Source organism: Eulemur rufifrons, chromosome 30 (assembly GCF_041146395.1).
Source record: "Eulemur rufifrons isolate Redbay chromosome 30, OSU_ERuf_1, whole genome shotgun sequence".
In the NCBI taxonomy this organism is placed as follows: Eukaryota; Metazoa; Chordata; class Mammalia; order Primates; family Lemuridae; genus Eulemur; species Eulemur rufifrons.
The window spans coordinates 139,780,580-139,806,567 of record NC_091012.1 but is presented as its reverse complement, the minus strand read 5'-3'; the positions used below and the strand labels follow the sequence as shown (position 1 = coordinate 139,806,567).

The 25,988-nt window shown below is 44.5% G+C and overlaps 1 protein-coding gene across 1 annotated transcript in view; it reads left to right on the top strand.

The window, feature by feature from the left end:
• Positions 1-25,988, top strand: part of STS (steroid sulfatase) — a 149,322-nt gene that overhangs the window by 81,357 nt on the left and 41,977 nt on the right. The window contains exon 6 of the mRNA XM_069464093.1: positions 10,905-11,041. Within this exon, the coding sequence (XP_069320194.1) occupies positions 10,905-11,041 (137 nt within the window). The remainder of the gene's footprint in view (positions 1-10,904; positions 11,042-25,988) is intronic.

Genomic DNA, 25,988 nt, shown 5'->3' with positions numbered 1-25,988 from the left:
TCCACATGGAGACTCGGGGATCCAGGTTGCTGAGATCTTGTGGCTCTGTCATCTCAATAGATGGTCTGTCCAGTTGCAGCCACAAGAGAACAGAGTTGGAGGGTCACTTGGAGACTTTCCCTTACCTCATGGTGAAAGGGATGCATATCGCTTCCATTCAGGGGTCACCACATCTCCCACCTGACTTGGCAAAGGGCTAAGGTGCAGTCGCCCTTTGTGCTCAGCAAGAAGAAAAGGAAACGTATCTTGGAGAACACAGAGCATCATTTACCACGAGCAATGATTTTCAAATTCGCTTTAAAGCTGAGGAATATTTCAGCTTTAAAATAAATTTGAGATTTTATTAGAAGCTAAGTGTGTCAGAGGAATAAAAGCTGTAGTGCTTGGGTTAATCTGGGACAGAGAACTACATTTGGAAACTGCTGACATTTAATAAATCCCCTATGGAAAGAGAATGAACAGCTGGAGAGAAAGGGCAGAGTCGGGAACAAAAACATAAAAGAACATGTGAGCAAACACCTACTTAGTGAGACTCAAGGCAAACTGACGTTTAACAGACATTTGTAAGTGCAGAAGGCAGGCACATGAGGAGAAAAGTCAACACGAGATTGGAGTTTTAAAAATGAGTGGCTGTATGAGTGGAGGGTATGTGAGTGGAGGTTGAAGGAATTTGTACACTTTTATAGAGAAATGAAAACTAAGGGGCTAATTTATTATAAAATTATGTCATTTTACATAACAACATTTTGGTTAACAGCCGAACCACATATACGATGGTTATTGCATAAGATATTACAATGGACCTGCCCTATACAGGCTCACCATTTTTCGTCTTTTATACCATATTTTCATTGTTCCTTTTCTATGTTTAGACACGTGTAGATGCACAAATGCCTGCCATTGTGTTACAGTTGCCTACAATATTCAGCCTAGGAGCCGTGGCTGTACCACACAGCCTGGTTGTGTAGCAGGTGTACCATCTAGGTTTGTGGAAATACACTCTAGGATGTTTGCACAGCAACGAAATTCCCTAGCAATACACTTCTCAGAATGAATCCCGTCGTTAAGCGATGCGTGACTGTATTGGAAGGGTTGATGTGAAGTGTATTGTTCCCTAAGATTTCAGTATTTCCATCAGGGAAAAATAGCATACATTAAAGAAAACAAAACAAATAGTTTTGTTATATACATATATGTATGTATTTAATCTACAAAGAGAGAAATTATTGAAATTGATTTCCGAGGGCAGTTGCAGGAGCTGTGTATTTAGGGAGCAGCAAGGATGAATGTAGAGAATAAGGAGGGTCCATCCCAGAGTGGATGATAACCACTAAAAGTCCCGTAAGTAACTAACTATTTATCCATCTATCAGAATTCAGGTCGGATGTGGGCTGTTTGTCATGATTTTCACAGGTTTGGGTGGCAAAGCATGCTCTGGAAGGACTATGGGTCCTTCTTGGGCACCATTCCTGCAGCCTGGGTGGCTGTCCTGGGTGAACTTTGCAGTCTGGTAAGCAGGGCCCTGTCATGCCGCACCTACGCTGACAGCTGGTCTCACGCAGGCACCAAATGCTGCAGAAACCCATCAGATCCTGCTGGCAGTAAATGGCATGGTGACGGACATCGTGCAATTCCCAAGAGAGAGAGGGAGCATTCGAGCTGTCAATCACGCCCTGAGCATTTATTTCGATTATTATTTGCACAGAGATGCTGCCCAGTGGTCAGGGCCTAAGGTCAGCCCACACAGGCTGATGAGGGACTGGCCATGTGCCTCCTGGGCATGGCGCGTGGTTCAGAGCTGTCCTTTGCTAGCCTAGGACATGGTGGCACATCAGATAGGGTCATTATGACTTCCTGCAGGCAGACAGAGAAGGGCAGAGGAGGAGAGTCCTTGACTGTGGGGGTAGAAGAGTGATTCTGCAGACGTTGTGTAATAAAAACCTGGGGTGTGATAGTAGCTGCAGGTGGCCACACTCTCCTCTAGAGACGCCCCTGGAGTGGTACTGAAGTGAAGTCGCGAGTAGGCATCTCAACAAGCCCCCCGGGGTTCCACACCAGGCGTTCCGTAGGACACGCTGAGAAACACTTTGGACAAACAACACAATTGTCACCTAGATTTCTTTAGAAGGTGATGCCAACAGGCAATTTAACGTAAAAGCCTTAGAACTTTGTAAGATACACATGTTACATCGTCATCTGGTAAGAGGTACACAGGTATGTGACTGATACAAGAGCTTCCTGAAATGATCTTTTATTCTTACCAGGGTGGTCACTTCTGATACTTTCTGTCCCATCCTGCTCTGTTCTCTTTCTTTAGAAAAGGATCTGGTTGTGACCGTAAATTAATTTCCTGACTCACCGGTGGGTCACAGGCTGTGTGACTGACGAAGCTCTTACCTGGTGGGTTAGCTCGCCTGAGTTTTATGAGTGGGAGCACAGCCACTCCAGGCTGGGGCGGCACGCCACGGGCACTGTCAGACAGTCCGTTCACGGCAAAATGCCACACACAGTGCACTCTTTGGCACACTCGCTGGAACAGCTGGACATGCTTATATCACCCTTCCTCTCTTAGCAATCTCTTAAAAACAGACAGCCCGGAGATTAACACAATGTCCCTTATACCATGGCAAGGTTCAGCAATGACACTCAGCTTCCAGGGTTAGTCGCTTGTTATAACTTGTTATATTTTGAAATGATTTGATCTATTGAGTACATATATATTCATATGATTGCAAGGCATGTTAATGGATTCCTCAGCATATTATTTTGGGAGGAGATGAAACCAAATTTGATTATCATAAGGATGTGGAAGCCCGACCAGATTATCGTGATTATGTTGAGGTTTCTGCAGTTTTCTTCCAGAACAAGACATTTGAGATGCCCTAGCAATAGTTGGAGGTGATGGTTATTGAGTTATTAAAAAAAAAAAAAAAAAAAAAAAAAGGTTTTTTTTCTTCAATATAGATGATTCTAGTATAAATACCTACTGTCCACATTGGAGCAATGCATGGTCAATATTAGTGAAAATACTATAATAGCATTTTGTATACTGTGATGCCATTCACAAAAAACTTCTTATAGACATTATCTGAAGACACAAAGATTTGAAGCTTCTAGGTAAAATTATCCTTGGATAATTGTCTTCCTGTGTTGTTAGTTATCTGACTCACTGAATTAAGAGAATGGCCTTGATGTGCCACCAAAGAATCCTAATGACGGTGATGGCACCATATTCACAGAACGTTCTTTCAGGGATCTGAAGGCACATTTATACGTGTTCTCTCATTAGTCAGAACATCCTGAGCAATTTGGGCAGGTCTTAGCACCTTTGCGAGAAATGGATATAGAGTTAGTCAGAAGCCAAAGAAGGAACGCCTAATCAAAGCAACGGTAATGGCAGTGGAATTTTCTCAAAATGCTTTTGAATTCAAAATTTCTCAATTGCAGTCCATGCCTTATTTAGATGGTTTCACATCAAAAACAATTTTTGTGTGTGAGTAGCTCCCCCTCCGTTCATACATCAAAGTTTCGGTGAGGAAAATGATTTAAGCTCTTATTTCTAAAATTGACGATCTTTCTGTACACCGCGTTGCTGATGTGATTTATACTCAAGGGTTGGTTCCTGAGATGCCCGCGTGAGATGTTGGGATATGAATGACAAGGGCGTCGGGCAAACATGCTTCATGGGTTCGTGATTCTCGCAAACCAGGTCTGCTTGGCCAACTCTCGTTTGTGGCCTGGGATGGCAAGTGCATGCTTTCAACTTGAAGCACGTGGTGATTTAGAATACATAACCATCCACTCCACAATCTTTGACCTAATTCACTCTTGCAGGGATGAATTTATCTTGGGGAGATGCTTCTATTGTTAGAGAGCGGGATAATTAGCTCACCATATGTTGTACGCTGTCTAGCAATTCAGGAGACGGGTCATCCTGAATACACTTTAATGAGCAAGAAATCCTCGCTATTCTTACAGGGAGGAGTGAATTGTACATTTCTTGTGCGGGTACAGAGCTTTCCACGTGTGTCCTGCAAGGTCATCCAGTCACCGCAGCTTTGGGTGTCGGCAGCCCTCTTCTCAGTGCGGTGTGAAACAGATCTGCTTTAGGGGCAGAGCGCGAATGGGAACACGGCCTGGGGCGTGAGCAAGCGTAATGGGCACCTGTCGAGGCGTTGCCGATTATACGTCAGGCTCGGGGATCTTTCATACCACATGACGACCTCGTGAGATCGGCACGCAGATGTGTTATCGTGGAGAAACTTGGAGGCTCAGCACCTTTGAGTAAAGAGCCAAAGCCCCGCAGGTAATGGTAGAGGCCGGATTTAAACACAGAGCCAGCTCGACCTTCTCAGTGTTGGAGTGCAGCATGAAGAGTTGCGTGAATCTTTGCTCTTGCGCAAATTCTAGTGTGGCAGATGTGTTGTTGAGGTCCGAGTGAGGATTAGTTGGAAGAACACCAGGGCCTTGTACAGGTCTCTCGGCACCCTTTCTCCAGATAGAAGAGTCTAGGTCCAGTGCCCTTGTCCAGGCAAGAGAGGAGAACACATCTCTGTAATTCTTATATAAACAACAGTGTCAGGAATGTTGTCATCACCATGGTGATGGAGAAGTACCTGGATAGTCTGGAAAGAAAGTAAAGGGTGCAGGATGATGGGTGAATTCAGCAAGTTAATTTTATGCACAAAACATTTTCTTTTTCTTTAGTTCAAGTCAAGGCTAAATTTTAACAAGGTGTCATGCCCGTGGGTAGAATGAGATTCATGTTTTACGTCATCTTCAATAGAGAGAGGCAGACCTTGGTCGTTCTGCTTTGTGAAAAGCCAGATACGTCGGTCCCCTTCCTCTCTGACTTCATCGGAAACAGTGCTTCATTGCTAGGAAACACATTGAAGTTGAAGGAGGTCACTTTGTGTTTTTCTCTGAAAGTACGCACACGCTCACCTTGAAGGGTAAATTTCCAAGAATAGCGATGACTCTCTACACACTCACGTAATTTGTGTAGTTTATGATATCCAGCTATTGGGTTTACAAATTCATATGAAATTTGCTGTGACTATTCTATTTTCCAGGCCCCAGTTTCTGGAGGGTGTGTCAGTATATTAAATATACACGCATGTGCATTTTAAGATGCTATAATCAGAAGTTAAATTAAAGCTAATCATTTTCAGTTAAGCTCAGTATAAGACCACTGTTGTCCTTCATAAGTGGGTCCTTTAGCAAAGGATCTGCAGGTAACACATCCGAAATTTGGAAATGGTGGAGGGGTATGTTTTTAATCTCTGACTTCCCAGAGTGGTGAGATCTCCTTGTTCTAACTCTGATGAACGCTGCTCCCTGACCTTTTGTTCTGTCCTCTGTACGGCCCGCACAGTTGGGCACTGTCAAAATCCTGCAGTGCCTTTGCAGGGTCCCTCCAACCTGGCCTTTCACGTTTCCCACTGGACGCGGGGTGAGCAGCTGTGATGAATAGCTGCGATTTGGCGCAAAGTGTCTTTTTGCATGAAGGCCTCCTGGGAGGATTTCATTCGTTTAAAGAAGAGTTTAAGCCAGAAAGGAACAGGGGTGGTATTGATTTTAATTTACAGGTAGAAAAATAAGCCAGATTTAATTTGTAAGGACCCTCGCACACATTCCTAGTGGAAAAGTGGAAAAATTACATGATTAAAGAATTGTGTGAAGCGCTACGCAGTGGCACGTAAGATAGCTCAGGCTAACCGTCGATGCTCTTGTCCAAGGCACAGGCGGCTGAGGGCAGGGTCCCGTCCGGCTGCCCTTTATGTCTCTAGTGCCTAGTACCGAGTGTCAGCAGAACATTTGTTTAATAGCTGGGAAATGCATCGGCGGAAGACATGAACAGCTGGGTGTGTGAGTGCATCTGCCGGGCACAGCGGCAGTCACATGAACTCCAGAGGGGTGACAGTGGGTGCCGTTGTCTGATTTATGCCGTAGTCTAGTTACCAGCAACACAGGGGGTTGGAGAGAATCAACGGACACCCCTATTTGCATACACGTTATTCCCTCACTGACTCAAGTTTGGACACTAGTGGTACAGTAAAGGTCAAACGCTAAGAGGGATGTTATACTCAAGACTGTAAAAAAGTCAAGTCTAGTCTGTGGCAGACAGAAAAAAAAAAACCAAAACAAATGCCTTAGCCATCTTCTTGCCTTGGTTCTCACTCCTATCCCCACAGGATGTAAATCTTCTTACTCTGCGATTGGAATGATTGCACGCTGCTGGGAGGGCTCGGAGATGCCTTCTGTATTTTTAACAAATGGAGCAGAGGCATGTGGCAGAGGAAAGTTCTATCTTTCCGTACCGTGTTCAAGACAGTAGCAATAAATTTTCGAAAGAGTTGTTTACTGAAGTGCTCCAGCTAATAAAAAAGGAGTTAAGCTGTTATTGAGAAATCTCCCTCCCACCAACCCGCTGATGGATCAGTCAGTTTTCAAGGTCGTAGTGAGGAAAGGAGCCCCGGATCTTTCTCGTGGGCCTGGCCATGAGGTACGTGGCCCTTCCTGCACACCCAAAGGATATTACCAAGTGAGAATTCCTTCACCTGGGCACGAGCTGTCAATCAGACCCCAGGTGTGCAGGAAAGCTGATGATTTATGTCTGGCCACATTCCCATGCGCCGTTGATTATACTTCTATTCCTGGATGGTAAATCTTCTTGCTACGGTGTTTTTGCAAGCCAGATAGGCTATTTTTATGTTTTCCAGGTTTATTTTTGTATATAAAACCCAATCACTCTGCTGTGACACGCAGGACATAGATACATAACGTACACATAAAGTGCTGGTATCTGTGATGTCTCCCTTACTGAATGAAACTGCTGCTTTATAAAGAGATGATACAAAAAGAATTATATAAATATGTGCACCTTAATAATTGATGCATTAATTCCCTTCTCCCCTTCTCCAGAGAGTCCTCCTGCAATTCCAGGGCAGAAGTCACATTCTGTAGCCTAGATTGAATTATGAAACTCGGGTCTTCGACTCAACCGCTCTTACCTTCTTCCTGAACCAGTGTTTGTCTTGGGATCCCTTATTTGCTTGTTGTGCCATCTTTATCCTTTCTTTTTAAATTCCATCCTCACATTTTAATATGCTGAGGCATATATGATCACATCTACCTTGTGATCCTGCCAATCATATGGACAGCTGCCTCTTTCTTCTTCATATTTTTTTTTTAACTTTTGGACAAAAGAATTACTATCCAAAATTAGAGAATCCAAGTTGGAACTGGACTGGAGCCCAGTGTCGGGCATTTCAATCCACGCAATAGCTCTTCATTCTCACAAGTGCTGTCAGTCATGTCCCATATTTGCAACTATGACCATATACTGTGCTGGGAAGATTGACTTTTTAAGATTCCTTGTCTATTTCCCTTAACGTTAAATCTAAAAATAAATGGGAGAACAGATGAGAGTGAAATTGCAGAGAATTGTTCTCATACATAATGTAACTCCCTATTTAGGAACAAGCATAAAAGTGTAATTTCATGCTCCTTTTGAGGACTCTAAGCCAGCTTTGGGGAGCTCAGTGTTGTTCTGGGGAAGGAGGTGCGACTTGTCCAGGTGTGAGTGAACGTCCCCATGACACCTAGGATGGAGACGTCATAGGCAGCGTGTGTGGCAAAGTCTCTGACGTCGTGGTGTAGTTTCAGTTCGGCCAGGTCCCTCAAGAGCGTCCACCCTTAGAAGTGGCCAAAGGCACAGCTTGGTAGATGTTCTCCTGTGTCAATCACAGCTAGGATGACAGTTCCAGTGCCTCCATCTGAGCATTAGTATCTCTACTTTTTTTTTTTTCCCCAAGATATAATGGTGAGAGTTTTAGACCACATTCAATGGGTTCTATTCTCATGCCTTCTAATTCCAGTCATTGTGAGAAGTGAGACAAGACACTTATGAGAACTACCACTTCTTCTTCTTCTCCTTTTCCTTCTTTCTATTGTTCTTCTTCTTCCTCTTCCTCCTCTTGTTCTTCTTCCTCTTCTTTCTCTTCTCCTCCTTCTCCTCCTAAAGTGCTCTTCTTCCTCCCTCTCCTCTCCCTCCTCCCCCTCCTCCACAGTACTAATGGTTACCGATAACGTGTTGGATTTCACTTGGCTGTTGTCAGAGAACAGGAGATGTCTGGCTCAGCTCTCACGAAAAGTGTGATGTTTTGTGCTTAGTTTCCATTTCAGAGGACCGGCGGTTAATAAATGCGAGGACTAACCTTCAAAGGAAAGTGTTATAGCCAGTCGATCTGAGGAGTTGACTCAGACCCAGCTGTATGGGCTAAAGGAAGGAACGCGAGCTATATTAACATTATCAGATTACAAATGCATTTAGAAAAGTATACATCCATTTATTTTTTCAAAGTAAAGTTATTAGAGCTGTGATACACAATCCTCAGCTTGAAGTGTTTTTGGCTTTCATGAAGAGTTAAGGTATCCAAAAATACAAAAGAAAGCAAAATTAATTTAATTAAGCATATTATTTCTTCAGGACTTTTAGTGTCTGGCATAGATGTTGAACATCTCTTAATAATCACTTCTGATCCCTTGGAAATGACAAGAGACTTAGGATACAAGCTCGGTGTAGTAATGCCTACTCTGGAGCAATTTTTACATAAAGCGTGTTGCATTCACAGGTCCCAGCAGTTGCCGGGACTGCGAGTGGGGCTGCCGGCACTGACAACAAGATAGTTCATCCGATAGCAGAGATACTGGATTTATGCCACCTGCCAATCACTGGGCAGGTGCCAGGAACACATTGATGTAAACGATGTGCCTCAGCTTGTGGTCTAGCGGGAGAAGGGGGCACGTAATTGACTTGTGTGGTTCTCGTGAAGTTTATTAGAAGTTGCATTCATTCAGCCATCCACTCCTTCACTCACTCATTTCTTTGGCAGTATTGCTGAGCACCTTCTGGAGGCCAGGCTTGGGGGTAGGCCCCAGGTATTCTGCGGAAGACACCAAAGGCTCAGCATTCACGGGTCTGCCTGGGAACAGGAGATCAGCATCTCAGAGCAGGTGGCACTGGGAATGGCTTCTGAACAGGGACGGTTTTCCAGGGAAAGGAGGAAGTGTGAGTTTTAGGCAGAGAGATTATCACGCTCAGGGCACTGATCTGTGAATATGTGAGCCTTATTTTCGACTGGTTGTGTTCATTGGGGTAGAGTTTGGGGTTTGTGAGTGTTGGCCTCAGGATCAGAACTCTTCATGTTTTGAAGATGAACCTGAAGCCTAGGCATTTAAAGAATCCGCCCAAGTTCACAGAAGTAGTTAAAGGGAGAGCTTGAATCAGGGTGACAGCAAGGCATGGAGGGTGGACAGTAAGGCAGTGGCTGTCATTGAGGTGTGTCTCCTCTGAGCATCCCAGCTCCTTGCAGGCATCTCCGAGAGCTGTATCCGCCTGCGCTGGGCAGTGGACGTGTGTCCTGTGCCCCAGTAGCTTTCAGAAAGACCACTCGCTCTGTATACCCACAAGGGAAGGAACTCCTGGTCATTTCCCAGACAGAGGTAAAGACTGAGCCTGTCGTGTGACATTGAGATGCAGCAGTAAGTGCATTTCTCAGAGGTCAGCCGGATGAAAGAACAACGATGTGCCTAACCACTCCCTTTCAGCAGACTCGGTTATGAGACCTCAGGCCTTTGCACAGTAACATTGCGCATGGCCGTTGTACCAAGGGCCACACACTCACTGTGACTCAGACCGCTGTAGCACCCGTGTGTTCTACTCAATTCCAGTGAAGGAGGTTTAGGTGGACTCTGAATTAACTCATATTTTGCAATGCCATTCATCTCTCTAGATTAAACTATAGGTGTGGGCCAGTTCAAGGAATGTTCCATTTACCTTCCAAAATTTGAGTATTGACAATTGAGTTCCTTCTGAGAGACATGTTCTATTTAGAGGACGGGCAGTGTGTCGATAACAACAGCCACAGAGTTACATTGCTGTTAAAAAGGTGTTGATGGAAGTAGCACAATGGAATATTATACAGCCTTAAAAAAGAAGGACATGCTGTCATTTGTGGCAACATGGATGAACTTGGAAACACTAAGCTAAGTGTAATAAACTAGGCACAGTGAGACAGATATCACACGATCTCACTGGTACGTGGAATCTAAAAAAGTCGGACTCCTAGAAGCAGAGAGTAGAATGGTAGTTACCAGGGGCTGGAGGTGGAGAGTGAATGGGAAAACGGGAGATGTTGGTTAGGATAGAAAAGTCTCAGTTAGCTAGAAGGAATAAATTTTGGTGACCTATTGCACAGCTGGGTGACAATACTTAAGTATTGTATTTTGTATAAGTATTGTGTATAAGTATCGTGACAGTGTATTCTATATTTCAAAATTGCTAAGAGAGATTTTAAATTATATGAGGAGAGGAATGTATTGGTTAGTTTGGTTTAATCATTACACAATGTATACATATATTGTAACATCACATTGTACCCCATAAAGATATACAATTGTTATTTGTTAATTAAAAAGAAAAATATTGTTTTTATTAGTTGTGTGTGTGTGTGTGCATATAAACTTTTTTCCCAAAGAAAATACTGTTTTGAAGCTGGTTGAATTCATATTAATCACCATACAGAGAGGGAAGAAGAGAATAAAAAAAGAAAACCCAAAATATGGACACTTTTTCATTTCATTTCCTCCTGAGTTGTGTCACTGGAGGATGTTTCAATGACATAATACTTCAGTTTGCTGATCCCTGGAGGGTAACAGTAAGCCACTTCATACGGACGCTCGGACACTTACCTTTCTCTGAATAGCAGGTCCCATCCTAGGCTGCTGAAGTGTGATACTTTGTGAATTTTCAAGCGGCAGCACATAATAATAGGTTGACCCTAGTCACCACGGTGGTGGACATATTTACATTGCCCTTGGCTTTTCTTTTTTCTCTGCAGGAGCACTGAGAGGCCGTTCCTGCTTTTCTTGTCTTACCTCCACGTGCACACGGCCCTCTTCTCCAACTGGGACTTCGTGGGCAAAAGCCTACACGGCGCGTACGGGGACGCTGTGGAGGAGATGGACTGGAGCGTGGGTACGTGCGTCTTCGTGTGCGCTTAGAATGCGGGAGGTCTTCACCCGCATCTGTCTCTTTTCCTGCGAATTTATACCTGTGTTCCTGGTGCCTTTAGAGACGGCAAATGTGTGTGTGTTTTCTAAGGTAACCCAAAACACGTAATTTTCAAAGGTAAACAGGGTACAGAAGCAGCTTCTGTGTGCGTGTTTGTGCGTGTTTGCAGTTGCCGAGGGCTACGTCCCAGAGTCGAGGTCTGCGTCTGTGGGCTGGCGACTGAGGAGATTAACGGAGAAAAGGAGCCACAGCGCTGGTCCTTGTCGTCTCTTGCTCTGTCAACACTGAAATACGAATGGTGCCTCGTCATCAGCACAGTTGGACAGGTGGGGTGGGTTTGGATGCAGAACACCTACAGGGGGCTACGGCCTTGGAGACCCTCCCAAGGCAACACGCGTGTTCTTGCTGCGTCTGAGCACTGCACAGATTTCTTCTTCTTCCTGTCCTTTCTCCCTTTTCCTAGGCCAATCACCGTATTTCTGAGAAATAGGACATTTTTCAGAGATACTGGAAAGACTTGCTGTTGGAGGCTTAGTTAGAAATCTGTCCTCCGTATCATTGTGGGACAGCCATCCCCTTTTCATCTAGGTGCTTTGGTGCCGCGGAGTTCATTCTGTCATTCATTTTAAGCAGCAAATTGATTGCAGTGATGGTCCCTACTATGGTGATTAAACGAACAAGTTTTGTTCTGTTTTGTTTCAAATCACAAAGGGAGCGCCGGCTTAAGAAACAGGAAGACTGGACTCTTCCTCCAGCTTCTCGATCTTTCTTTAATTATCCCTGTGAACTTGGGAGATGTCTTAAATCTCAAAGCCTCTCATCCATGATCTCGGTAGGAAGAAGTCAGACTAGGCAAGTCCTAAGTTTCTTTTTTCTCTAGCAGTATATGATTCTATACTATAACAAGAATGAGTATCATTTGTAATACTAACTCAGAAAAGCACAACCAGAACATTCTCCCTAACAAGGTTTATAAGAAGGATGCATTGTGCTTAGGGCTTTCACATGTGTCAGTACAAGCCTGCCTCCTTTTATTTTTTCCTTTCTAAAATGTTGCATGTAAATCAGTTTACACATTTCACATCTTAGTAGTGTAAATCAGTAGAATATTTTATTTCCCTAATGAGTGTTATATTTTAATGTGTCTGATTTCTTATACAGCTCTCAGACTCCCCTTGACTAGCAAGCAACCTCACGCTGACATCATCACACCTATCGATTAAATTTTATTTAATTATAATATACTGGTACACATGTCTCCTCTGACTCATTAGAAATTATAACTTCCAGTGTGGGCTTACTACTAGTTCCCACTGGAATACTTAGAGAGTATTTTTCAATCTTTGAGACCTGCACTAGACCCTGATATAATATTTATAGATGATTGTGTTCTTTTTTTTTTTTTTTTCACCAAAAGATAAAACCCTTCCCCTAGGCATCACATTAATTTTTCAGGAAGTTTTTGTTTTATAAATCCAATACTTCTGAGTGTTTTGAGAAACAGTCCTTCTTTCCAAGAAGCGCCTTTCATCATTACACAGAAAGGGACTACAGCACTCTGAATAATTATGTAATAAAATGAAAGGGGGTTATTTGCTTTAAAAGAACTGCTCCCTGCACAAAGAACAACTGAGATAGGAGCAGTGGACTAGGATGGGCACATCTCAGTCATTCAGAGCATTTTTTTTCAAAACCTCAGGGCAGCATAATTTTGAGGGAGCATCCCTTTCTCCACGGCAGGTTTGTCTGTGCCTGGAAAGGCATATTTGCAGCAGAGAACATGTGCACCATGGCCGACTCCACCCACATTACTGCCTGATTCCTAGCTGGGCGCTGGCCCTGTCTTGTGTTGTTTTTGTAACTGGAGAGAGACTGACTCCGCAGAGATGACGTGAGAGCTACAGAAGGGACTTTGCAGTAAAACCACGCAGGGATCCTTAAACTCCTGAAACTCTAATACCGCCATGCAAATTCGACGGCGGGGGTAGCACTTTTTAAATCATCCCAGTGAGCGCCCTGGAGAGCTTGCCCATGCCTGGTCGTGAGGTCATATGCGTGGCCTCCTGGTGTGCTGCCCATTCTACAGGTGAGGCTTGGGAAGGTTAAGGACACGCAACTCAGGTTACAGAACTCATAATGGATGAAAAGTTGTTCACTTGCAGCTGCCTTCTGTCTACACTGCCTTGTTCTTCTTCTTTTTAAGAAAGGTTGCGTCATCGCTGTGCATGGTCAGCAGAAGACAGTCAACAGCAGATCTCTGGGAAAGCATTAGCTCATTCATTGGTCACGTTTTCTGGGCGCCAACTGTGTGCCTAAGTGTTTTGGAGAGAGGGGTTCAATAATGGTAAGACTCTTGGCTTACAGGAACAGAGAGGCTACTAAGGGACTTAAAATTCTTATCACAGCGCAGGGCAGAAGGTGGGGACTATCCCGAGGGAGGTGCAGGTGAAGCGCTTGAGCGGTTTGGAACAAGCAGGGGGAGAAAGGTGGACGTACATGGCCGGTGGGTACAACCGGACCCACCCGCAGTGGAATTCCCTGGGCAATCCTGTTGCTCCCTCAAAGTCTGATTTTCAGTCCAATTAATTCTGAAGCAGCCGAGCACTGGGGAGGAACAAATGTGTAAAACTGCATTTGTTTTCAAATGTGCACCAGGCATTTCGAGGACATGTCATTCTGGCCGTTTTTCTTCCATTGGAAGTAGGCTGACGTTGACCACAGACCTGTTCACAGGTGGGGGCGTGGAGGGAGCTGGTGGAGGGATGGACGTAGTTCCCACGGGTGGGTGGTTCTTATCTACAGCTTATACCATCCTAGTGCTCGCGGCTCCAGTCTGTTCGGGCAGAATTTGCATGCAGTCAGCGTGCACTTAGAGCCCCCTGTGCTATTAATAGAACCACATGCAGGAATCATAATTCAGCCCTTGCTCAGGATTAGACTAGCAAATTCTGTGCTCTTATGAAGAGAAATGCAAGCAGAGAACAATCAGGTGGATGCTAAAACAAATCTCTGGCTTCAGGTCAAATCTTCCTAATAAAAACAGAAAGATTCCTGCCACCACTCAGGGCTGGAATAAAATGGTTTATGTGAGATTCTCTTTCAAACACAAATGGTGGAAGAAACACCAGCGTCCTGGGCTTGCTGAGTTGGTGTTCAGTTGCTCAGGACCTCCGGCTTGGCACCGCCTAGTGGCTGAGCCTCACAAGCCGGCCCTCAGTTTCTCCGGGGAGCTCTGGACAGTGTCACCACCTGTGGACACAGAGAACCAAGCTGGAGGAAAAGTAAGGGATGAATTCTTGAAAGGTGACCCGGGAGATGGCAGAGAATGTGTCTGTCTTTACCGTGCTTGACACATGGCCAGTCATGTGCCGCTCAGCAAGGCAGCAAGGGCCCCACATCCAGCTGTTCTCGAGAGTTGGAGAAAAAGTTGGAGGGTCTCATTTACAAGGGCTCAGGCGAGAGACCAGAACCTCAAGGAATGCAAGATAATTCCGCCAGTCAGGAGCCTCGGGTATTGGTCAAGAAGTCCTTCAAACCTACCTAATTCTAACCAGGGTCTGGCTTACCACACTTGGTTCTGATGGATTATCTATTCCAAACTAGACTCTTTCTAGGACAGCTGGACTGAAATAGTGTGGGGGCAAGGACCTCAACGTGCAATGAATACCCTTCCATGAATAGGCTTGTTTACTTGCGCACAAGTGCTCTGGTTTAGTTTAGGTATCAATAGGAGATGTCTACTTTTAGAATCCTATGGACTGGACACATAGTAGGTACTTAGCAAGTAGTTTTAAAAAGTGAAATCTTGGAGAACAGGTGGCTGATATTTACAAGGCTCTGTCTAAGGTGCCAGGAATTGATAGGGACACAGTCATGAATACGGCTGTCATGCTTTTCTTCTGTATATGTAGGTAACGGTTCATGGGTACAGAGTAAGATTACCCTGGAGGAATGTTTAAGGCAGTGGAGGAACTTATGATCCACAGTTGATCTCCATCTAAATCCAGGATAAGAGTTTAGAAATCAACCTTCATGTCTCTACTTCTCAAAAACTGTGAGACCTACAAAAGCAATGCCCATGTTCTCTTTGTCATTCCTCATTCTATACAGAATGTAGCCTGGACCGCAGGCTGTGTGTTTCCCTTGGGATGCAATGCATTGCTTTTCTGTCTTGGGTTTCTTAAACATTCTTATTTTTGATCAATGTGACCTTCTTGAAAGCATGAAAGTAATGTGCTTACTTCTGGTGCACACTGGCAATGGCAGGTCCGCTAGAACATTGAAAGGAAGGTCAAAACGGGAAGAACCCCCCGACCCCTGCCCAAAAGAAAACTCACAGAGCAGCCAGAGACTGAGAAGTGGGGTCAGGGAATTCAGGGGCAAGGAGCATTTCAAGGAAGGAGGATCGACACCAACAAGTACTTCAGAGACATCAGGAAGAGGTGAAAAGGGACAAGTGAGCGTACTCCCATAAACCTTAGAATCATAGTGGATGGCAGAGAGAGCATATTTGAGGAGCTGGGGTCAATGTGGTTGGGTGACGCTTTCAAGAGGAAGGGAGGTCTCTGCACCAAGGGCTGTGTCTGAGGTCAGCTCTGCTCTGAACTGGTGTTGGCATCAGTATGTGGAATTGTGTGATTTTCAGTACAATGCGAGGACAGCGACTAGGGTCACCAGATTGATTGACAGTTGGAATTTTGCCAGCAGGGAGTGTCACAAAAGGCACTGGGCAGTGGACTTGGGTTAGCAAGAGAATGACCATGATGAGGGGGTACAAGGAGAGGAGATGGCTGGTGGCTTGGCAGGGAATGGATTAGATATCCAGATAGGACTGTGAGGAGGGTGTCGGAAGGCTGGGGCAGATTGGGAGCGTTTATATTCCAGAGGTGGGACCATTTGGGCTTCTGCAGGTCCATGGCATGCCTGTAGGGTGCTGAATGGAAGGCACATTGCCGGTGTTGAGGAGATCATGGGATTTGCAGCGTGCCAGCAGAGTTGCAGAGCCCGGCTGCCCTGTGATTGTCGGGGCCGATGAGCTTCATTCGCTTTCATGGTGGAGGTTTATGGCGGGGCAGAGAGAGGGGATGCATAATGGTTTACTTTATAAGGAGGAATGTAGAGCCATGTGGACCGCACATTCAGTAACTGAGCTTCCAGTGTTATCGAACACTCAACATTGAGGCTTGAAAACTATTTCCGTGCTTGGTCACCAGCCAACGTTTCAGGTTTCGAACAGGTTTCGGGGAGTCAGAGGAGTGGTCTGCATGCACTGACGCAAGCTGGCTTCCCGAGCTGTCCGGGGCAGCTCCGTCTGTCACCTCGATGGCACGAGGGCACCACTGAGAGCTGACTGCCGGGCACATGCAGCTCGTTGTGTCTTCATAGCTGTGGTGCACATCCCTGCAGGATGTGATGTGCGGGGAGGATGCAACTGGAGGCGCTAAGAACCAGAACATGGAAGCACCTTGTCTTAAAACTCTTAAGCTGCCGAGGAAAAGCGAGTGTACCCCCAGCCTGTTGTCTGCTTCTACGGTGAAGGTTGGATGTGGTGTGAATTCTTCAATGCGTTTTTAATTTTCATTTTGTTTTAAACGTGTGCTCCAAAGAGTTCAAGTAAAAATAAACAAATAGAGCCATGTGGCACCGGCTCCAGACCAGACAGAATGACGGAACAGGAGAGGAAGCCCAGAAAGAGAATCACACATAAACGTAAAGGTGGCCTTTCAGGGCAGATGGCTAAGTGTGGATTACACATTAATGGCAAGAGGATGATTTAATTTGGGGGGGGGGGACGTTATAGTTGACACATTAGAGTCCAACATTGTGGTGTGTTACATGCCCTTAACTGATATAATAATGGCGATGGTGTTGATGATGAAGATAATGATAAGGAGGAAGATGATGGTGAATAAAAAGATGATGATGATATAAAAAGAAGGAAGATGCAGGCCAAAGTGGTGATGGTCAAGATAGTCAATTTTATAAGGAATTGGATCATAGAAGACTAAAGTAACTTGCCCAATGTAATGCGGATAGCTTATGCTGGCTAGAATTTTAACCTGGTTCTGTCTTGCACACTGTGTTCTCCTGCTGTTCCTTATGTATCCAAGGAAATTCCCTGTGCAGATTGAATTTGGAAAGTAGAACTACTGAAGAATGCCAGAAAACATATCGAGACATGTTTATCTGATATATAATTGAGCAAAGTCTTTCTAAGCATAGAAGCCAAAGAATAAACAACTCCTCAAGGAAAAGATTGCTAAATTTTGTACCATGAAATCTAAAATTTCCTAATGTCAAATAAAAAGATAACATAAACTAGACTAAAAGACCAAGGACAAACCAGTTAAAAAACAAATGCAACACGGATGTAAAATAAAAAGAAAATCCCTAGGATATAGAAAGAGCTGGAACAAAGCAAGTGATAAAAAGATAATATCAGGAAAATTCACTGGTTGTACCAATTTATTTAGTGTACCAGTTCACTATACGATTTTTAGCATTGGGCATTATGATGTCTGAAGAATAAAATATTTGCTAAAATGATGAGTGAAAGAGGGCAACTCTTTTTTTTAGGAAAATGAACACTCACTGCATTATATTGATTTCTAAAGAGGTCAGGGTTTTTTTTGATATTGTAAAGAAATAATTACACTACCAAAAAAAAAAAGTCTGTTGCTATTTATCCAGGGGGTCAGCACATTTTCTTAAGCCCCAATACTTTTAGGAGGACCCAGTGAAAGCTACGGCAGCTGAACCTTTCCTGAGTTTGCTGCTGGTAGCTTGTCACTGTTGTAGCTTACAAAGTACAGTTTACATATGCAGCCAACGCTTTTCATTTCTGAATCCCAGGGCATCTGTGACACAATTATCTGAACTTAAGCAACAAATTGGACTTTCATTTTCACACTGGTGTTATCCTTCATTGGAAATTCCCTTTTTTGGAATTTTTCAACAGGCTTTGTGTGTGTGTGTGTGTGTGTGTGTGTTTGCACATGATATTTTTATGTCTTCCACTGCATCCAATATCACACTTTAAATGACTTGGTGAAATCTACTCAATTCAATAACATTAATGTGATGCTGATTCCCTAGAGTGGAAACTGCAGTTAAACAAACAAACAAACAAAAAGGTGGTGGGGTGTGTGGTGGGGGCGGGGGGGGAATGCACCAGTTTATCCAGACTGTCAACTCTCGGTACATGCATGCCGTAATAGCTTAGCTCTGGATCAGATGAAATATGACCTCCAATCCGCTCATTGTAAACCCTCCTCGCAGAGATTGCTGAGATAATCATAAAATGGAGCATGCAGACAGATAGTATCTTCCCAGAGCCTTTGACAGGGGCTGGCGTTAAACCACCCCTGGCTAATGAACAGATTTTTTTATTCAAGCAGATCTAGACGGGAGAGAAATGAAATAGTTTCCACTACAGACCGCTGTTTACCTGAATGTGAGATGCGTAATGAGGTTTTGAAACTTCAGGAAAACATCTAGGAGGTGATGACAACCCCTGCATTGTAAAGGAATGTCTAATACAGACCCACGTACGCGCGATTCTCTCTCCACAATCGCCAAACATGTTGAATAAAGAAATCTCCAGTTACATGCTCGATTGCAGTAAGCGTCAGGATGATGTGCTGTTTGGCAGTTTGGGAGTGTTTACTGTACACTTTTAAAATACAGGGCTTCTGCAGATAGTATAGGCGACACTGTTACCGGAATGTAATTTCATCTAGTTTCCTACTCTTCCCATTCCTGAAGGAAGAATATGGATTTATGGTAAATGGAAATAAAATCACATATGTTGAGATTTTCTATGAATTGTCACTTTCAGAGTAGTACTTGGGGAGTCTCTGTGGGTGATGAGACTTGGGCGTGAGACGCTCACGGACCAGCCCAGGATGCACGTGCTCCTCCGAACCCGGGCAGCATTCCGCTCACGCAGGGGCTCCGGACCAGGTAGCTGACAGCTGAGGTCTGTCATTGCACGTAGTTCAAGAGCAGAGTTCTGGCGTGTGTGTAAAGCAGCATGTCACATGCCCCTTTGCAACAGAAAAAAAAATTTTAATTGTTGCCTCAGTCATCTGCATTTTTTTGTTAGTGTTTTCCCCACTTTAGTTAATTCTTTTTCTGATCACCAAAGTAATCCACATTATGCAAAAGCAAAGAGCGCAGACACAAACAACACAGGGAGGGAATGTCTCATGTGCTCTCACCCAATGGGTAGCCTCATTCGCAGAGGCTTCATTTGCAGTATGTTGCCAATGCTCTCTAGTAGCAGTAAGCTATCAGTAGTAAGAGTATTTCACACAAACTCCATACACTGTTTTGCAATTTTCGTTTTTCACTCCACTGTGTATTTGGCCATTTTTCCATTTCAGCATTTTGATTAGCATTTCATTTTTCTTACACCACAATGTATTTAACCATTCCTCGGTGAGGGACATCCGAGTTCCCACCAATATCTTTTTCCTGTGTCAAGCAGTGCTGTAGTGAATATTCTTTTCTGTAAAGGTATGTGCTTGTGGGAACAATTTTGAAATAAAAAATTCAGCAAAATAAAATGCTAGATGAAAAAGTATTTAAAAAATTTAATTTTTTTGATCCTGCCTCAAATAGTATACTATTTTTTTTCCACCATGACAATAGGACGCTCAGCCATGATCTGTGAGAATGCTGATTTCCGCATACTCTTAATGACCCTAGATATTATCATTCTGTTTTTTATTTGTCCGGGGAAAATGCTAGTTCACTATTTAAATGTTCCTTTCTCTTGCACATCAAGTTGAGATTCTACATATTTCAGACCATGGTTGTATTTCTTCTCCCAAGAATTTCTTCTCTTCCGTGGGCACTTTGCTATTGGATTGTGGATCTTTTTCTTATTGATTTGTATGGGTTATCTACATAGTGAGGACATTGATATTTAACCCATTGCATGCTGCAAATATTTTTCCTACTTTTTTTGTTTTTTCATGTTATCGTAGAGTCTTTTGCAATAAGCCCGTGTGGTCAAACATTGCCTTTCCATCGTGATGTCAAGTTGGGGGCAACAGTGGTTTAATGCTCTCCTGTTAATCTTGGGATATAAGGATTTGAGAAGGAAAGTTTCTTTCCAATAGGACTCTGTAAGTCATTTTATTTGCTCCCAAGAAGTAGAAAAAAGGGGAGGCAGTTTACAAAGTAGCATATTCTTACATAAATGACTCCTCCTCAGTACAAAATGGATATTGTTCCTTGGGAGCCCTCAGATACCACTGGAGCAAAAAAATTAACACAGAGCAAACCTCTGCTGTGTCTGGAATTACCTGGGAGTTTGGTGTACTTAACACAAAATTTCATTCATTTACAGTCGTTCACAGCAGGTTACCCCTGACTGTAATTTAGCTCATGACATTTATCAGTTACCTAAACTTTAAAACAAATACTCAGCTCCATTCACCTCCATAATCTCCTTTTAGTCGTGGCAAAATGTTAACTTTTGTACCTAATCACACTTGCAGTTTATGGAAAATTTTTATAGAAAGAACATTGTTGTCATAATATTTTTTTCATTCGGAGGTAAGACAATAGCCAGAAGAGAACAGAAATGACACAATTACAGCATTTTAAGTCTTTTAACTTTACGTTTGAAGATGGAATTGCTCGTCACATCCCTGGGCCAACAATGGCTGTTTGTTGCCTGCCAAGTTTCATCAGTAACAACCGTCTTATGAATGCATTTATGCATCTGAGTTTTAGCAAGTAAATATGCCATCTTTAGGAAGAAGGAAGGCTGTGGGAAATAAGCTCCTTTAACAATCTTTGAAGCTTTGAGTACTGACTCTGAGAAAAACTATTTTGCTCTGTTTACACAACATGACATTTTGGTTTGGTTTTGTGCTGCCTTGCAATTAAGCAAAGGGAAAGGAGAGACGTGAAATGACATTACACTTTATTTTGAAACAGAGGAAATTACCATATTCACAGATAGGGCAGATGCTTCCGCGTTAACCTTTCTTTGTAACTTTATCCTCGCAGAACTTTCTGCGAGCACGTCCCAGCACGGGGGTGCCTCTGTACAAAGCCCTGCTCTTGTAGACGGGAGTGGGCTCTTGCTCAGATGTCGTTGGCCAAGGAGGGTTGCAGCCCACTGGTTTGGGAGAAAGAAGGGGATCTTTGCCAGAGCGGTAGAAATAGACTTCTAACAACCACCCGTGGCGTGGGGGCACTGACGGAGTCCACGCTGTGGAGTGCACATCCGTGTGCATGTGGAGTGCACATCCGTGTGCATGTGGAGTGCACATCCGTGTGCATGTGGACTGCACATCCGTGTGCATGTGGACTGGTGTGAGACGCGTGCACCGAAACACAAGTCATAGCGGGCATCTTGCCTTCCACCCTGTCTCACCAAAAGCCACTGAATCCCTTAGCTGCTTGTGACTCTGCAGATGGCGTCTGCTTGCTTTGTTCGAGAGCTCTGTGTGTCCTAATCTGTCCTGCACTGCATGTGCTACGTGCCAAGAGGACCATCCTCAGAATGGCCGCTTCCCAGAGGAGGGTCTATATTCTAACAAATTTTCTCAGTCCCTCTGCTTGCAAATGCTCCAAAGTCCCACTTGAAGCATCTCTTAATTCGCCAGGCTACTCTTCGTACTTGACTGCTGAACAGGTCTAGCTAGTGCTGGGAAAGAGGCCCTCGGGCAGGAGCATCTCTTCCAGTGCACACCACGTTCCAGCTGCCGGTCACTTGGTGGCAATTTCTCTTTCTGCTCTTGAAGCAGCCATGAGCAGGGTGGTGGGGTTTGCCCTTGTTTCAGGGGAGGGAAGAATGACCTCAGGGTGACTGCTGTCTAAACGCTGGTGTTCAACTCCTCGAGGCTCATGGGCCCCCGAGGCCATCTATACTTTGTGATTAGACTTCGGCACCCTCGGGCAGCTTCCTGGCATTTACCAGTTGAACTGCTCATGCCGCAGAACGCAGAACATGAGTCCCGCAGATGTGTTTATTGGACTTCTCAAAGAGTAGAGGAGTGGAATTCCTATGCAGAGCCACTATCGAGAACTGAAGTGTGATTAAAGGTAAGGGCAAGGTACGGCCACAAGGGACATAACGATTAGCACAGCCTCGTTGCCTCTCTTTGCCTGTCTTGAATGGGCGGGCAGTATTCAGCTTATTTTCCGCTCTCTTCCTCCGTGACCCTTTGTGTGGCCCATTCACCCGCCAGTTGGACATGCCGTGTACGTGCTGTTGTCAGGAGAGGGCTTGCTCTCGGCTCCATTGGTGCGAAATGCTTGGCTCTCGCAGATGAATCCGTATGTTCAAAAATGCATTTTTTCTGCATTAACCTATTCTTGATTTTAAATGTGTGCCTCAGTTATGCACATATGGACAGCTGAAAGCAAATCCCAATGGTAACAGGACAGCAAGACTGAAGGAAACAGAGATTGTGTATGTTTTTCGTTGCTCTCAACTTTCTATTTGAGTTTCCGGTAAATCTGCATGTGTGACAAAATAGTAAACTTTCTGCAGAAAGAGGTTTTTGCAGCCTTAGCCTAGAGATTGAAACAGTACGTGGTGGGGAAATTAGAAGGATGGGGGAAAGGGCTTGAAAACCAAATAAACTTTTGGCTGTAATACTTAGTTGGAAATTAATTGTGTAGAATATTGCTTTTGGTTCTCGAAACTCATTGAGCTCATAAATCATTAACCTCTGGGTCTTATCAACTCTGTAACAAAGTTACCATTTTTAAACAGCCAGAACCTTCATTTAATATTCTTGAGCCTGGGACTAATATTATTTTACCTTGAATTTACATCTCAAAATGAATAGTGTTTAACATTGGTTTATAAATCATTTCCATTGAGAAGCAACCATAATAAATTATCAAGGGATCAAGCTGCCCAATTAATTCAAGCAGGAATAATAAAAATATAAGGGAGCATTTAAATAATATCAATAATAGCAACATGATAACAGCCACCACCACTACCACAAGGATAATAATAAACATTTATTCAATGACAACAGCTAAAACGCAAAAGCATTTAGTCTAGTCTAGCCTTGCATCTAAACCCTTAAACGGATCACTTAATTTAATCCCCACAGCTATGCCTCGTGGTGTGTTCATCATCATCTCTGGGTTGTAGGTGAGAAGGCAAAGCTTGGGGAGGCAGAGTGACCTGTGTGAGGCTGCCCGGCAACCACGAGTCTCCGCTGCCCCTCAGTAGCAGCAAAGGATTTCTGGATAGTTGAAGTTAATTGCGGATGTGGCTGAAGAGGCTCCTGTTCTGTTGCTGCAGGTTGTTTATAAATCAAGCCTTTCTGGAGCAACAGCCTTTGGTGCTTTTCTTTCAACTCCTATATTCTGGGATCCCATCAAGTCCCAGGTTTTTGAGTTGGCCTCGCATGCTGTAAAGGATGTCTGAGTTCAAAATTAAGCAAAGGGTAGAGAGAAGTAGGATGCAGCTATGGGTAGGTAGTACAGGGGTGTTTGAGATAATACTTCTTCCTCCACCTTCAAACCTTTCCAACCAGCACATGTAATCTGCCCGTTAAATACTTTGAGACATAGAAAGAAAAGACACATTAGGATCTGGGTGAATGCTGTGTTCTAAATCCTGGTCCACTGAATACCCATGTATGTATTTGAAAAGTAAGGTCAAAATCAGGGGTCAGGATGGGGTTGAATACCTGTCACCTTTAAGTCGTGGCCTGACTATGGCTCAGTCAAAAAACTTAAGTCAGGGATCCCTCTCCGTGAATTTATTCAGCCTGCTTGAATTAATTGAACTAATTAATTAGATTAATTGAAGTCATGTATTTAGGGTAGTTGGCATAGTGCTGACTGGCAGGCGAGAAGTGCTTAACCAACACTAGCTGCTGTCATCATTATTATTATTATTACAACTTTCCCTTTCACAGACGTGCAAAGCATCTTTGTTGACAACATGCGTGTGCTTCCATTCCACTGAGTAGAAAAATCATGGATGAGAAAAAAGCCTATGATGGAAAAGTAAACAGATATTTGCACCACTTATCTTTTTTGTTACTATTTCACCTTATATGTAAGGTGTCCCCTGTGGACCTCACATTCCCCCGAAGAGCCCACCCGGTAGCTTTGGCATTAAGGATCTTGGGGGAAGAACTGGCCTGTTTCTTGGGACTGACGGCTGAATTCTCTTTGTCCCCCGCAGTTAGGAGGATGTTTCAGGGCAGCTGCAGGCTGGCAGCCGGGCAGTGGTGTGGTTAAGGAGGTTGCAAGACACACGCGAGGAGCTGGACGAGGAGTTAGGCAGCGCGTCCACATTTTAATTTGAATGGAGAGAAGGGCTCAGATGTGTGACTCATGCACAAGGTGTCGGCAAAGGGAAGCATCATTTTCTATTTTATATCTTTTCGGATGGCCAAATCAGGTGCAAAGAGCTCGTCCTAAAATGAACATGAGTTTGGGTGGTGTGTAGAGCTTCACACATAAGGAGGAGTCTGAAGGGCTTGGTTTCCTGGCTAGAGGTCCATGTCCCCTGGCCATGCTGTACTCGTAATCTCCCCTGCCCCACCCTCTGGCTCAGACAGGAGGGTTAAGGCTGCACCTCCCGTCAGATATTGCTGGGGAAGCTCTGGCCGATCTGTTTCTGGAGCTTTGCATTGGCTTCTGTCCTAGAAGTGGTCCAGTGAGCATCTGGGCAACCAACTGCCTACTGCACAGCCGAGCCCGGTCTCCTCCCAGGGCAACTGCAGCTGGCGGCCATTCCACACAGCAAGGGGCTGCACCAGGAGACACCATCCTTATTTTCTGCAGGAACAAAGTGTCCAGGCAATAGTGGTAGAGCAGGATCGAGAGTGGACAGACATTATGTTCACTCTGAATGCTGCCCTTTTTTTTTGTTTTGTTTTGTTTGAGACAGAGTCTCACTCTATCACCCTGCTAGAGTGCAGTGGCGTCAGCCTAGCTCACTGCAACCTCCAACTCCTGGGCTTAAGCGATCCTCCTGCCTCAGCCTCCCGAGTAGCTGGGACTACAGGTGCCCGCCACTGCACCTGGCTAATTTTTCTATTTTTAGTAGAGACGGGGTGTCACTCTTGCTCAGGCTGGTCTGGAACTCAGCAGCTCAAGCGATCCTCCTGCCCCAGCTTCCAAGAGTGCTAGGATTATAGGTGTGAGCCACCACGCCAGCCTGAATACTTCCATTTTAAAATATTTCCTGGCAATCTGATTGCCCGCGGCTCAGGGAAGCCACCCGTTGTGATGTCGATGACCTGATGGATGTGGTGTCCCCCGGCACAGACCCAGAGTGGCTTCCTGTGCCCCACAGGCGTGCTGACTTTGCGTTTTCTCCCAGGGGACGCACGAGTACAATTCCTCGGAGGTGACGCAAAGGCTCTGTTCTTCCCCTGCTTTTGCCTCATTTGCGCAGGAAAACAATGGCGTGCTCTGTGGGCATGAGCATGAGTTGGAGTTATTCAGATTATTTCCAGCAAATGCAACACCCTGGAAAAAACACAAGTTATTGTTAATGTAAGAAGACAGTGGAGTAGAGCCGTGGCGGCGTCCCAGATGGTGAGAGCAGACGCAAGTGCAGGAGGATAAACGGCACATTACGACGATGATGCGGGCAAAGCTGGGCTTAGTGGAGGGAATCACAACATGGTCACAGCAGCCAGATGCAACACAGAATCAGGATGCATTTCCAGGAGGCGGTGTGGACTCAGATGGGAGTGAACCGACGTCCGAGACGGGAGCCAAGCAAGGAGAGGGTCACATGTAGAATGGCAACCTGTCCATCTCACAGTCTCACAGTCTCACTGCCTTAATGATCCTAATTATATGCGCATTATGATTATTTACTGTATTTGAGAGTTATGTGTTCAATTGTCTGAAGCTAGCCAAATCTCATTACCAGTGTCATTCTTGAACTCTGTGAAAT